This window comes from Urtica dioica, chromosome 9, assembly GCF_054948205.1.
Source record: "Urtica dioica subsp. dioica isolate 48M chromosome 9, U.dioica_male_clone48M_v1_H2, whole genome shotgun sequence".
NCBI classification, from domain to species: domain Eukaryota; kingdom Viridiplantae; phylum Streptophyta; class Magnoliopsida; order Rosales; family Urticaceae; genus Urtica; species Urtica dioica.
This window is the reverse complement of record NC_142764.1, coordinates 24,747,251-24,761,987: the sequence shown is the minus strand read 5'-3', so window position 1 is coordinate 24,761,987 and position 14,737 is coordinate 24,747,251. Positions and strand designations below refer to the sequence as shown.

General features: G+C 31.5%; 2 protein-coding genes and 1 non-coding gene across 3 annotated transcripts; 2 read left to right on the top strand and 1 right to left on the bottom strand.

The window, feature by feature from the left end:
* The first annotated feature begins 738 nt into the window (after positions 1-738).
* On the top strand, positions 739-2,779 carry LOC149386086 (PLAC8 family protein). The gene is made up of 5 exons (XM_089624954.1): positions 739-1,072; positions 1,277-1,340; positions 1,465-1,629; positions 1,789-1,854; positions 2,187-2,779. Exons 1-5 carry the CDS (start codon positions 828-830, stop codon positions 2,349-2,351), a joined length of 705 nt encoding a protein of 234 aa, XP_089481080.1. The 5' UTR covers positions 739-827; the 3' UTR covers positions 2,352-2,779.
* A 7,964-nt stretch (positions 2,780-10,743) lies between these two features.
* Positions 10,744-11,745, top strand: LOC149386085 (transcription factor MYB58-like). The gene is made up of 3 exons (XM_089626464.1): positions 10,744-10,882; positions 11,025-11,154; positions 11,244-11,745. The coding sequence occupies exons 1-3, from the start codon at positions 10,744-10,746 to the stop codon at positions 11,743-11,745; spliced, it is 771 nt and encodes a 256-aa protein (XP_089482590.1).
* A 517-nt stretch (positions 11,746-12,262) lies between these two features.
* Positions 12,263-12,336, bottom strand: TRNAT-AGU (transfer RNA threonine (anticodon AGU)). The gene has a single exon. It is a non-coding gene; the product is annotated as a tRNA-Thr (tRNA).
* Between the last annotated feature and the right edge of the window lie 2,401 nt (positions 12,337-14,737).

The window sequence follows — 14,737 nt, the reverse complement described above, 5'->3', positions numbered from 1 at the left end:
TTAATCAAAACTAAGGTAAATTAAAGCAACAACGACTCTTTTTCGACAATATAGACCAAAAAATAGTCGATGTTGCTTTCAATTTTGATTAATTACAATAATTTCCAATGATATTCAAAGGTCACCGGAAATCATCGAAAATGAATTTAAAAACTAGTTTCAAATGTATTATGAATTTTAAGAGTTGGATAACCAGTATAAAAAATTGGATAGCCGGTTTCCATAAACATATTTTAAAATTGGATCCAAAATTTAAAAAATCGAATATCCAAATTTTGAAAGAAAAAAAAACACGATATTGAATTTAAGAAATTAAATAGCTGAATATTTGATTTAAGTGTATACTAGACTAAATTGGACCAATTTGTTAGACGAATGATATAAACCGAAAATCGCATTCAAACATAAAATATGACAATAACCGAACAAAATCGATTTAATTTCATCTCAAACAAAATCTCGATCTAATTTCATCTTAAGCAAAACCTCATTAAAATTGTCCGATCGAATTTATAAATTGATTTAAGAGGAGACGGGACAAGCACACGCCACTTACTCAACCCCTCTATTCTTTCCCTTTTATTTTGTTAATTTTTTTTTTAAAAGTTGCTAAATTCCCTTTCTTTTATTGTTTATGAACAAGGAAAACATACAAAAACTTGTATACATTGGATACAGAAAGGATACAGATATATCCTTAAATAATATATATATATATATATATATATATATATATATATAGAGAGAGAGAGAGAGAGAGAGAGAAGAGAAGAAAAAAGGGAAAACCCCAACTTTTTTATTTGTGGCTTGTGGTACAAAGTTGAACAATGACGGAAACAGAGAGGCAAGAGACGGCGGCGGCGGAGGAAGAGAGCTATCTGGAAGGAATGGCGGTGGTGGACTTCGATATGCTTTGCTCCACGGTGGCCATGCAAACTCACGGCAAGTGGACCAAGCTCCACACCTCCGACGACCACCACCACGCCGCCGCCGACGCCGGCGTCCTCAGGATGTGGGAGGGCGACCTTCTCGATTGCTTCGAAGACCGCCGTATCGCCATTGAATCCGCTTGGTACCTCCCAATCGCTTTCGAATTATTTATTTATTATTATTTTTTTTATATATTATTCTTTGAAGATTAGGTTCTTTGCTAAACAATATTCCCAAGGTGAAAAGAGAATCGAAAAAGGAAGGAAAAAATTTGCAATTTTCTTTATAATTATTATTTGAAGAAAAAATTGCAGTCTGTTATATTTCTTCTTCTATTGTTTTGCAGTTGTCCGTGTTATAGATATGGCAAAAACATGAGACGAGCTGGTTTTGGTTCCTGCTTTTTGCAGGTACATGAAATTAATATGCAATTTGAACTTTTGCTCTTGTGCCTTTCGGACTAATCAAACCAAGCTTTAGCTTTGTGCTTTTTCGTAAATTTTCTACTAAATAAGCTTTTTTTTTTGGGTGCAGGGAAGTTTGCACTTCATAATTGTGTTTAGTGCTCTTCTGAGCTGCATTGCGTTCATCGTCACGAAGCGGAATTGCTTCTTGTATATGTCGATCGCTTTCACGATTTCTGTGGGTTTGTATTTAGGATTCTTCCGTACACAGATGAGAAAGAAATTCAACATCATGGTATATAACTTCAACCCAGTGTTTAATCTGGAAAAAAAATGTTCTATCTTTGTATTACGTTGATAAGCTGTGTATCATTTAACTATAAAGGCCAAGCCTTCTCCGGCTTTATCAAAGCTACATCTGAATTCTAGTAACGGAGTCGTTTTTTGGTTTCAGGGCAACGATAGTTCTTTGGACGATTGCATTTACCATCTCATCTGCCCGTGCTGCACGTTATGCCAGGTCATTTTCTCTTGCATTCATACTCATATTTAGCAGATTGTCACTACAGAATGAAAAAAAAAGAAAGAGAGTTACGAATTCGAAACTATTAAAATTGTCGCATTCTCGAAAGATAATCCTTTTGGTTGTTTAGTTGGTACTATTATGCCAGGTCATGTTCTTATCTCTTGTACCAATCATTAACTGATTGACACTAAGAAAATAGATAAGAGAGTTATGAATTTGGGACCTCTAAAAGTGTCGCTATCTTGAAAGCTAATCATGCCAGGTCTTTGATTACAAGCGTGTTGCTCTTATGAAAAACTGATCGATGGTTAGTTGTGATCGAGCAGGAATCGAGAACTCTGGAGATGAACAACATCCAAGACGGAACTTGGCACGGCCGCGGAGACACGATATGCATCGAAGGAACAAAAGCGTTCTTCGAGTTACAGCCACCACATCCCGTCCCGCCCATGGATTGCACCGTCCAAATATCTATAAACACTCACTCCTGAGCTTTTTCCCAAATTGTTTCGAAAAAGCGAAGCTAAAACGAACGCCTTGGATTCATGCTCAAGTGTCACTGAGAGAGAGGTAACGGAATGCTTTCGAGTCCGATTGGATTGGCGTCTTCTCGGAAGAGAAATATTTCGGGTCGATGTGCATAAAGTGTTTAGAGTGATCTCTGTCCTCTTACCCGGCTATTTTTTTTCCCTTGAATTTCCAATCAGCGTGATGTATATGTTCGTATTATCCTAATTAATCAGTACACTAACTCGTCATTCATGTGTGTAATGCTATTTGCTTAGGTCTGAGAGGTTCGCTTTATTTAGTTTATAATCGTGTGATTGCACAAGCTTCCTTAATCCACATTGAGCAAACTTACAATCTTAATTCTCTTAATATGTGAAAACATAGTGTTTTAAAAACTATGATTTTTTTTTTTTAATGAATTACGCGCAATGTAGAATCATTTTTACAAACACACTGATCAGCAAGTTTAGTTGGAAAAGGTAAAACTAACATTCATAAAGTTATTCGTGTCTGTCTATTTCTGTTGTAACGTTCTGTCCTTTATCTTAATGGAATTTATTAATCCCGTAGGAGTCCTCGTGAACATGTTGTGTAACATCAGACGAAGTGGCTTTCATTGGATTATCCTCAACCTGAAACTGCGATGTTGACTGTTTGTAGTAACTAAGAAATAAGAATTTTTGTGTAAAACTTTAGAAGAAAAATTACACAATATTGTTGTTATTTATATATATAACCAAATTGACTAAAATACCTTAAAAAAATTATACCTTAACATAATATTTTCTTTTTGTTAGATTGTTTGTAGGAGTTGCAAAAGAAGGGTGCAGATAGTTTAGTATTGCTGAGCCTTGAACCAAGAAAATAGAAGTAATAAAAGTAAAATACAAAGACCAATGGGCCGCAATTCGAAAATAAGCAAACAATGAAACGGTAAACCATTAAGAAAAAAAAAAAAGTCAAGTAAAACGGTAGACTACGTGGAAAACAATGTAAAAGTAAGTATTTATTATAAAATAACTGCAGTTTCTGATGTATTTGAGAAATTAAGTTTCAAAAAAAGGTATAAGAGGTAAAACATTCATAAGATCAACCATTTAAAAGTCCCGCCTCTAGCAAAATTTAACTCTAACGTCTGTGTTGCTCAATAAACAATTACATAATAGATCTCAACTGCTGGAAAATAAATATGGTTCTAGACCAAGATTCTATACGTGAAATGCACTGTTGGGTTTTAAGACTTGATTATGATTTCATTTCAAGCATATATCGTGTCCTCAATATAGGACAAATAAAATAAAGCATGGGCAATTAACGCTTATTATCTTAATTTATTCTTATAAAAACTCGTGATATATATATATATATATATATATATATATATATATTTTAAATTCACATTTGCAATTCTTTCCTTAAGTATTAAATATAATGTCGAGGTCGACTGAAAAAACAAGCCTCGCTCTATATGAAAGTAAAATACGCTGGGTTTGAAATTCCTGTAACGCAAACCTATAATTTGTCAACCTGCATGACGAAGCTGAATATTGACCCCGAATGAATGTTCGTTTATTCATAAGACCAGTAATTTACGAAGAATAGTCATTTACGCATTTATAATGTGATCATGTATTAGCATATGTTTCACACTGTAGATACCCCACTTGCTATATATATATTTTGTAAGACAATCCGTCTCTCTTACTCCATTGAAATCTCGCAAGTCTATTCGAATATATGGAAATATAATTCGTTTATTATGTATTGAACGATGCGCTTGATGACAACTTGCTAGTTTAATTAGTCCTTTTAAACTAGTAGCGGAAAAGCGAAGACTTAGTCCGTATAATTTCTACTAGGGTGTTGACGAACGGACGAACCAAACAACCCGATCACTCAAATCAAACCGCACTCTTTTTTAACCCGCCTCATTACAACCCGAAAAAATTTGGGTTGAAAATCAACCCAACCCGCAAGTGTTTCAGGTTGGTTTAGTTTTTGATCGTCATGAGATTGTGTTGAACCAAACCAACCCGATCCCGTTAAAATAAAAATAAAAAAATTTCTCTAAAAAAATGAAAAATGTTGTCAAGGTAAAATAAAAAAAATACACCATATGCTTTATGGTTTTAAAATAAGAATATAAATGCATTTTTAAATTAATTAATTATTTTATAGGTGTATTTTTATGCTAACGACAGTGACAAATAGATAATATAAGTAGACTCAATATGATCATAAAGACTTACTTATATTAGTTTCAACAACTCTTTTTTTTTTTTTTTGTTAATTTACAGATTTTTCACGAGATCTAGATTTTTATGGAGTATGAAATTTGAGATGAGACATAATTTATTTATTCTTAGTATTTGCATGATTTTTTTTTATGAATCTGATTAAACGATTCTATTTTGTACCTTGTTGTGACAGATTAACCCGAACAACCCGACTTAAACCAACTCAAATAAATCAAACCAAACCAACCCGATTAATATCGGTTCGGGTTGATTAGGTTTCAGTACCATAAATGGTTTGGGTTGGGATATAAAAATGACAAACCGAAGATTTCGGGTCGGGTTCATGAAATGTACAAACCCGAATAACCCAACCCGATGTACATGCCTAATTTCTACAATGGTACTGCAATGATGATCAAAGCTGTCTTTTTGTGCGCTTGCAAATTTTTTTTTTTTTTTTTTTTTTTTAATTGTAAGTGTAATACATTGAGAACATACGTATTCGTCCTTACATATACAAATTGTTTCTAAATTTCCTAGACATTCAAACTTGATGTCTACGGAGAAGTACATATAGATGCTATTACTATTATTTCTTCTAATAAAGTAGATTAATTAATCTCATCACTCTGCTTACCTTAGGATACCATCAGCAACCAATATATATTATTTTAAAGGATCCTCCTATATAGAAAGATAAATTAAAAATCTAGAATATTCATATTATCATGATTTTTTTCAGGGTACAGTAGCTATCTATCCATATGAAACATATAAAATATCAAGAGTATCCATCGTGTTTAATCGAAATGCGAGATTTATCCCTTCGATTTCTAGAAATATCAGACATATCCCTTCAGTTTAATATAAATGACATATATCTCCCCTAAAAAAATGTTATATTACAAATATCACAATTTTCGTTTATTTTTTACAAAAAAATAATTTGAACTCTCCAAAATACCCTTAATGAAATAATTCAATATTTTCTATTCTATATACAAAAATATCAAGAAAGATTTTTTTTTATAAAGAGAGATTTTGATTTTTTTTAATAAAATAGTAAATAAATATTTATTCTATATTAAGGGTATTTTTGGGAGTTCAAATTATAATTTTGTAAAATATAAACAAAACGAGTGATATTTGTAATATAACATTTTTTTTTGGAGCTATATGTCATTTATATTCAACTGATGAATGGATATGTTTGATATTTCTAGAAATCGAATGGATAAATCTCGCATTTCGATTAAATACGAGGGATACTCTTGATATTTTCTCATTTCTAAATAGTCAACGCTTCATTAATTTTTGGTAAATCACCACGTAAATCTATTTACGCATAGTAAATTTCTAGTAAATATGTGTAAATAACGTTGGTTGCGTCATATTTTTGGTTATTTACATAAAATTTACAAAACGTTGGCTAAAATGCAAATGCTTATGTTTTGGTGGCTTATATCTCTAAATATTTGTTTTTTTTTTTATTGTATTGTCAATCGGTTTTAGTATAGAATCTCATAAATTATAACATGTTATGATAATTTAATCTGCTTACTACATCAATAGAAAAAAAAATTGGCTGATGAGTTTAAACGCCCCTCTAAACTAATGAGGTTTAAAATCCCACTAAACCACAAGCAATCGAAAGCGCCATTCGTTCGATACCACGTGGTTTTTCAGAAATCAGATAATAACGCGGTATTGGGTGAGATTCTGCGCTCGGATACTAGCCCGACCCCAAGATTATTTTAGTTGAAAACTCATTTACCTCAAGTTTTCCGTAGAGAAAATAAGATAAAAGTTTTGACAAAGATTAAAACCAGCTAAGCTCCTCTGAATCTTCCTGAAAGTCGCTAAAATACCGTAAGATCCATTCAATATTCGGCAATAGAATGTTGTAATCCTTGCCGTTTTTAAGAGAAACCAAAGAAGAGAGTTTCTTACTTTTCATACCAATCAGGGTTTAAAGAGCTTTTTATTTCTTATGTAATTTCGTTAAGTTTAATTTTGAGTTTATTGACCTGATTAATCATAGTAAAATATTATTTTGTACAAATTTATTTGGTATTTGTTTTATTTTTTATAATAAGCTTTGTTTTCATAAGCATGTTAGCAAATTCAGTTCTCGTTTGGGGATACGAGGTCTTGTTCATAAATATGATCACCCCCCAAAAAGATGACAATCCATGCTTTAGACAAACGTTTTTCTTTTGTATCGAGTTTGGGTCTAATTTGTCACATGTATCTAGTTTTTTTTGTCTATCTTCCAGGAGTAAGGTAGTTATATACTTATGGACGGGCCACTTTGAATCGGCCATAATATATTACACATTTTATTCTTTTCATGGGCAATTAACTTATTTGATTGGTGGAACATCTCCCATTGATAAAGTCTGTATTCTTCTATATTATCATTTATACACAGATTCTATTTCTCAAAAATTAAATGAAGCTTTGTTTTCATGTTAATATATATAACAACTATGAATAGCGCGGAATCAGTTCAATACTTTTCAGCCATAGAATGTTGTAATCTTTCTCAATATATACCGCTTTTTCTAAGAGAAATTAAAGGACAGTTTCTTACTTTTTTAATACTAAATTAGGGTTTAGAGTTTTTTTTTTTTAATTTATTATGGAATCATGCTTTCAAGCTTGTTTTGAGTTTATTGAGCTGATTATTTAGTGTATAATATTTGATTTTCATAGTTATTTTCCGATATTTGATTTTATCAAAATTTATTAGGTATTTGTTTGAATTTTATGACTGGTTTTTAATAATAATATTTGTTTTCGTGTTTTATTGCTGATTTAGCTTAATTTATGGGAAGCATTTATTTTGTATTTGAAAAAGGTAGTCGGTCCCAACAAGAAAGTTTTTTTTAACCATCGAGGGAAAGTCTAATGCTCATGTTTGCAATTTCTATGGATTGTGAAAGCGTTAATAGAGTGAAGAACTACCTTGCCGTAGATGAAAAACGTACAAGCATGAAAATGTGTGATTAGTTGTGCCCTCCTGAAGGGAGATTCGAGCGGACTTGCATAGAGAATTAAAATAAGAAATAGAGAACAACATTGAGTAAAATTATGGGCACTATAGCGAAGTAGCCAAATGAAACTATGAAATTTGTTTTTAGTCTATGTTTCACAACTTTTTAAGAAAATAGCCAACAGACTTATGTGGCAATAATTAAGGTCTGATTTACCCTTATTTATTAACAAATTCGTCACTTTCTCTCTCCTACTTTTTTCCTACACTTTTTTTTTACATAAAAACTTCAAAAAACCATATCTATCTCATATGAACTCGAAATTGAGTGATTCCAAATCCTACGGATTCGTGACGCCGAGATCTTCAAAAATAGATCCATTGTCTTTGATGAAAAATCATGTTTAATACCATAGATGTAGAAAAATCATGTTACTACCTTAAATATGGAAATAACTGGAAATTTTTGAAATTATCAAAAAAATAAATGGAAACGTAACTATGATGCATTAAACATAATTTTTCATCAAACACAATGTGTCTATTTTTGAAGATCTCGACGCCACGAATTTGTAGGATCTGAAATCACTCAATTTCGAGTTCGTATGAGAAAGATACGAATTTTTGAAGTTTTGATGCAAAAAAATTATTTGAAAATAAATAGGAGAGAGAAAGTGACGAATTTGTTAATAAATAATGGCAAATCAGACTTTAATTATTGCCACATAAGCCATTTGGTTATATCCCTAAAAATTGTCAAACATAGGCTAGATCCAAAATCACATGTTTAAAGTGACCTAGTTACTTACAAATCTCTAAAATTATTGGTGCGGATTTCTTAGAGGACTTGATAGAGGAGATTATTCATGTGTACTAGAAGCTGATCACGAGACCATTCTTCGTTAAACGTTGAAAGAGATCACAACAAGAAGCCATTGTTGAAGCATAGATCCTGCAGAAGAGGAACATGATCATGATCATGATCATGTCCACGTCGGTTCACAAGTACGTTATCAACCAAGTTTTTAGCGCTACTATATTTTTGTTGGGATAGTTTTTACCTTATGATATATGCTCATTCGATGATTTGACCTCGTATATTTCAACCATCATATATTTCAACCATCGCGCCACTCAAATTTTTGCTAGACAACTATTTTTTTTTTTTAATGTTGATGTAATTATTAAAGCAAAAAAATTGGCTACGTAAGTCACCTAAACTATAGGAATTGTAAATTAGCCAACCTTTGGTAAATAAGTTGTAAATAACCAACTTGCATACGTGGCAGCCTATTAACTACCTAAAATATATGTTTGGTTGTGTTAAATAAGGTTTTTATTAATCTGTTAATAAGTTTACTTGGCTATTTACAAGAAATTAATCAAAGGTGGGCTATATCTCAATCCACTATATCCGTGTGGCTAGAAAAACTTAATAACCCTTATTAAAGAGAAACTATTTTTTTTATTGGTATAGTAGAAGTTAAGTAGGTAAGGAGACTGAGAATTTCTAGAAGTTCTTGGAGAACGCGTAGATTACATATAATAATGCCATGATCGTTTTTTTTGTACGTTGATTCTGTTCCACTGTGTGAAAATAGAATTAATAGACCGCTTCATCAAGAATCATAACTCATCTGAATAATCCATGATATAGAAAATTAATACTTTTGTCTCTTATCTTTACGATCATTTCCACAAGATTATATATAATATTCTAAGTATGAGCTAGCTTCGAATATTTATTCCCGAGCTTAGATTATAACTGATGTTTCGAAGTTTGAACCACAGTGACGCGTGGACGGGCGACGCAAAAATTAGACCGAAATTTTTTATAAGAAAATTATGTATGAAAACTATATAATAAAAACAAATATGTGAGAAGATATTATGAGAATTTGAGTAATGGGAGAGAGTAGGAGAAGATTGTATTGAGATGTGAGGAGATGTTGTAAATGAGGATTGTATTTATAGAAAAATGAAAAAGATGGATTAAAAAAATGAAATAAAATCAATATTCTAATATTCACATTTATTTGCAACGTTATAATGTGCAATGTTCACTTCTTCATTGAACCACATGGTAATGTTCACTAACGTTCACTTCACATTTTTTTTACAGCCGTTGGATTTGCAACGGTAACAAATTCAACAACTGTTTTTTAAAAAAAGAAAAATTAAAACATGCTAACAACTCACAGAAGTAGCGGAATTTCTTTTTCCGTGGGCTTCTACTTCCTTCCACTGGCCGATGTGTTCCTGAAGATTCAAAGCTCGTCCATTACCCCCTACAACTATAAATATAAGATCCAGAAGCATATTTCCGCACGATTTTTCAGCCTATCAATTCTTTACGCTTATAATACTATTGAGCTTGCCTGATCTTGTTGTTTTACCACTTTTATTAGTCATTTTCATTTGTTCATTATTTGATTCCGTCATTTTCATTCAATAAAAGGCTCAAAGCTATATTTCGTCTTTTCAATTTACATTATTTCTGTATTTCATCTATTCTTAATTTCAGAATTGGATTTAATCTCGTTACATAATCCTGAGACTCATATGTATAAATTCAAATCGATCTTTTTTATCGCGAATAAAGACTTCTCTAAAGTGATTTTTCACGCCTTTTAATAATCTGTGGAAATCTAAGGGATATATTTGTAGCTATCACTAAATATATTAAAAATTCATTTAAAAAAAACTAAATATATTAGAAATTCCTTACAGACTTTACGTCTTTTTCATAAATTCGTACGTGCATGCTAACTAAATTCCCGTGACCAGGAACTAGCCAAATTTGACTTTATATATTGTAGACCAATCATTAAAAAAAAACATTTATGTACTTCTGAATAAACGTGTGTTTTTTTATTATTTTAAATTAGTTACTCTCATACAAGGGAAAGAGCAAGGAAATTCTTTCTCTCACATATATTTTCTTTTCTGAATTTAGTGAGTATAGAAATTTATTTGACCAGACTTTCATAAACTTGGTCTATAATATATATAAAAATTACGTTTTCACATTGGATAATGAATTTCAAATGGCTGTTACGTACGTATACAACCGTATATATATGTAGTCTCTGAAAAACTAAAGGTGAGATACAGAAGACTAGGAAAATTGAGTGAATAGATATGGTGAAAAATTCCGAGTCCAGTAGCGATAGATCGCCTCTTAAGAAAGGTGCGTGGAGTTCAGATGAAGATCGGAAATTGATTAATTACATCAAGAAATACAAAATATGGAATTGGAGTGAGATGTCAAAAGCTGCTGGTACGTTGATTCGTCATAAATGTTCTGAACAAATTAAATAGAGGCTAACTTGTGATGTAATTTATCAAAATGAAAAGAAAATAAAAAATCTGGATGATTTTCTTGATCGATATATATTCTGATTTAAATGAATTTATTTCAGGCTTGGCGCGATCGGGAAAAAGTTGCAGACTTAGGTGGGTGAATTACTTGAGGCCTGACATTAAGCATGGAAACTTTAGCCATGAAGAAGTTCAAACCATAATGACATTGCATGAGAGCCTTGGAAACAGGTACTTAATGCCCGTAAAATTAATATATTTTCAGGTAATATATTAATCTGCAAGAGTATATACTAATTTATGTATTATATATAATATAGATGGGCTTCTATAGCATCAAAACTCCCCGGGAGAACAGACAACGAAGTGAAGAACTACTGGCACACGCACTTGAAAAAGCGCTTGAACAAGCCTTTTAGCCCTAAAGCAATCGAAGAGACGTTGAACGATCAAAACGCCTCTTCAAACATAGTCCCTGAACTCGAAAAACACGAAGAAGAAGAAGAAGAAGAAGAAGAAGAAGAAGAATCACCGGAAAAGTTGGACGACGAAGCCACGGATAAGAAATCCGCCATTAATATCACCGAGTCGCCACAGCCAATGTCCATTGACGATATTTATATCTCCCCAACGGCCAATAAACAAGTTCTAGAAGCTGATCACAACGGAAATGAAGAAGTGTTGAATCTAATGACACAGGATAATTATTCGATGTTCTTCGAACCAGACTCTGTTATGTCTAACTTGTGGACATATGATCAGTACTACTACGAGGAAGCACTGTGCAATGACTGGCTAAACTATACGGATCAAATATTCTGACGTGACGTACGGGAAGATTGTGTTAATTTTTTTTTCCAGTTGCGATATAGATATATACTGAATATATACAACTGTTGTTATTAATTGTCTGTGGTTTTTTGTGGTTTTCTCAGTTCATGTCGTGTAGAGGGAGAAAAAAAAGGAAAGAGATTGCAGTAAATTATAGGGGATTGATTTTCTCCCATTTATTTGAACCTTTGAAAGAAATAAGAAGTACATGGAAGTTCAACATAATGTCTTCATTTTTACGCTTTAGATATCTTAAACTAATATGCATATTGCTTTAAAGTAATGAGATTATATACATAAAATGAATATATATTCAAAAGGTGAAATAGAAAACATGTGTACTTTTTTTTAAGTCAACGTAAAGTAACATGCATAAGCATATGGCTTAAGAGTATAACGAGATTCAAAAAATCATTCCAAAGTTAAAAAAAATAAATGACTAAGCATATGGCTTAAGAGTATTAACGAGATTCAAAAAATCATTCCAAAGTTAGAAAAAAGAAATGACTGCTTTCATTGAGAGTTGAACTCAAGACCTCCCGTTTACTAAACGGGTGCTCTAACCAACTGAGCTATGAAAGCTGTATGCAATTATATTTATCATTTATTATTTACTTATTTTCTTTTTTATCTTTCATTTACTATCTCGTGTAATTTTTGGCGAAATCCATTAGTTAGTTAAGACTTACGACAGACATTAATACATTTTATTTTACACCCTTTGATTATTATGTAACATTAATATTTCTATTTAAAAAAAAGTAATTTAACATTAATTCCATATATATATATACATATATCGAAGTAATATATACTTACCTTTTTTTTTTATAATAAATTATCTTTTGAGGGAATTTTACCGTATAAAACTGATGATGCACTTTCGATGTAATCCATTCATGTCATGTCTGATATATAACATATATATATATATATATATATATATATATATATATATAATTGATGATGCACTTTCGATAGAAACTTCCAGAAAATATATATACACACACTTGCAGATTAATTACTGAAATGTCTCTATTATTATAACTGTATTAACAGGTATCGTAGTTATTTTCTTAATAAAAACAAGTTTAGGTTTAAAGGTGGCATAATTGACTCACACTTTTTGATAGCCGACGAGAGAGAACTACAACGTCACCAGCCATTTATTTTTCCTTTCCTAGTGTCTATTTTTATATATGTTTTGAGAGGGCGGGGAATAAATAATTCAATTGGACTAATCGAATGTAAACGAATATGTTTTTAAATTGGCCTTAAATGCTCAATCAAAGAGTTACTTATAAAAAAAAATGACCAGTTTACCAAGACCACATATGATTTTTCTTTTTACCATGTATCTTATATTGCCTTGAAACGTGTCAAACTGAGATGCTGATTTTCTTTTTGTTGATATATATCCTTTTTAAGTTTGCTTTGAACTGAGACACGGACATGTAGTCTCAAATGTGGTTTCTGAAACATTATTTCCGATTTTTTTTACATAATATATTATTACAGTAATATAATAACACAGTTTTCTTGATTATTGATGCGTTTAATCGCTAGTAAACTAATGGCAAACTCTATGGACTATTTAAAAACACTCCAATCCCTCTCCAGTTATTGTTTGTCAAGTGTAAGGTATTTCGTGCCTAGCAAGGAATCACTCTTAATACTTGGTAAACAAAAGTAGTTACTACACTTGTTGAATAAAAAAAACTCACGGACCCTTGCAAAACTGTTATGGCTTGATAAAGATTCTGACCAAAATTTATTTTGTAGACCAAGTAGCAAAATATTAAAGATTTGACTTATTATGTGCATTTTATCGGCAGTTGGATTTTTATCATATTTTTTTGACAAAAATACTCTTTTAAGCAATTTTCTCATTTTTTTAGAAAATCATCGGGGATCGTCGGAGGTCTTTGGAAGAGTGAGAATCGAGAGAGTAAGAGAAATAGAGAAGTGATATTTTTTTAAAAAAAATTTAGAGGAGTGCTTTTATCTAAAAATGTGACAAAAATCAGATAACAAGACTAAATTTGATCTTTTGATATTCGGTTTACAAAATAAAATTTCTCTTTTCTTTTAATGCGACAGTCTCCCTTTTCAATTTTGGTTTGCATTTCTAATAGCGAGTTATAGAAGTTCCTGTTTTTTTTTTTCAACTCAAACGTAAGTATCTAGAATAGCGAGTTTTAGTGAGTGTCTCCATGTCCACGCTCTTTCGGTTTCTGAAATCTTAATTTTCTATTGGTCACGTTTCCTTTATGTATTGACTAATCTTAATTGACCACCAGCTTCTCCAATATTATTATTGTCTTGTACGCTAGGTGTTTCTCTTAGTTTCATGGTCCTCTCTAGCTAGTGCTCTAACCTTTTGTGCAAGAACTTTATATTTCGAGTTGGACTATTAGCTATACAAGTATAACCCTCTAATTTTCAGTATTTTGTAAAAATAATGAGAAATTTTGTTTTATTTGTATTTTTGGTTATCTTCATTTGGACTTTTATGAGCGTTTTTGTTTTTTGTTTGTTTGTTTTTTTTTTTTTTTTTTTTTTTTTTGTAAAAGGACTTTAGGCATTTCAATAAAATGGAAGAAACCACGACTACAACTAAAAAAAATACATTGAATTTGGGATAAACAAGGGACCCCAATAAAAGAATTGAAAATATTGTAATAAACAGTATTTATTTACAATTATGGGGCTGATTTTTGGCTAAAATTTGAGTGGCGATCACCAACCAAAATTAGATAATTTATGCATATTCGTAAATGAGAAATTGAAAATATTGTAATAAACAGTATTTATTCTTACTGAGATTCTAGTTCGCCGAAGTCGAGTCTTGTGGTGCATAGTTTGTCTTGTTCCGTCGTTGTACCCTGGGAGGCTGTCGATTAAGTAATCCCGCACCCGTGGAAGGACGATAAAAACCTTCAAGGAAACCGTCCAGTGGGCCTGTCGCTTTCTCTTTTTTTTC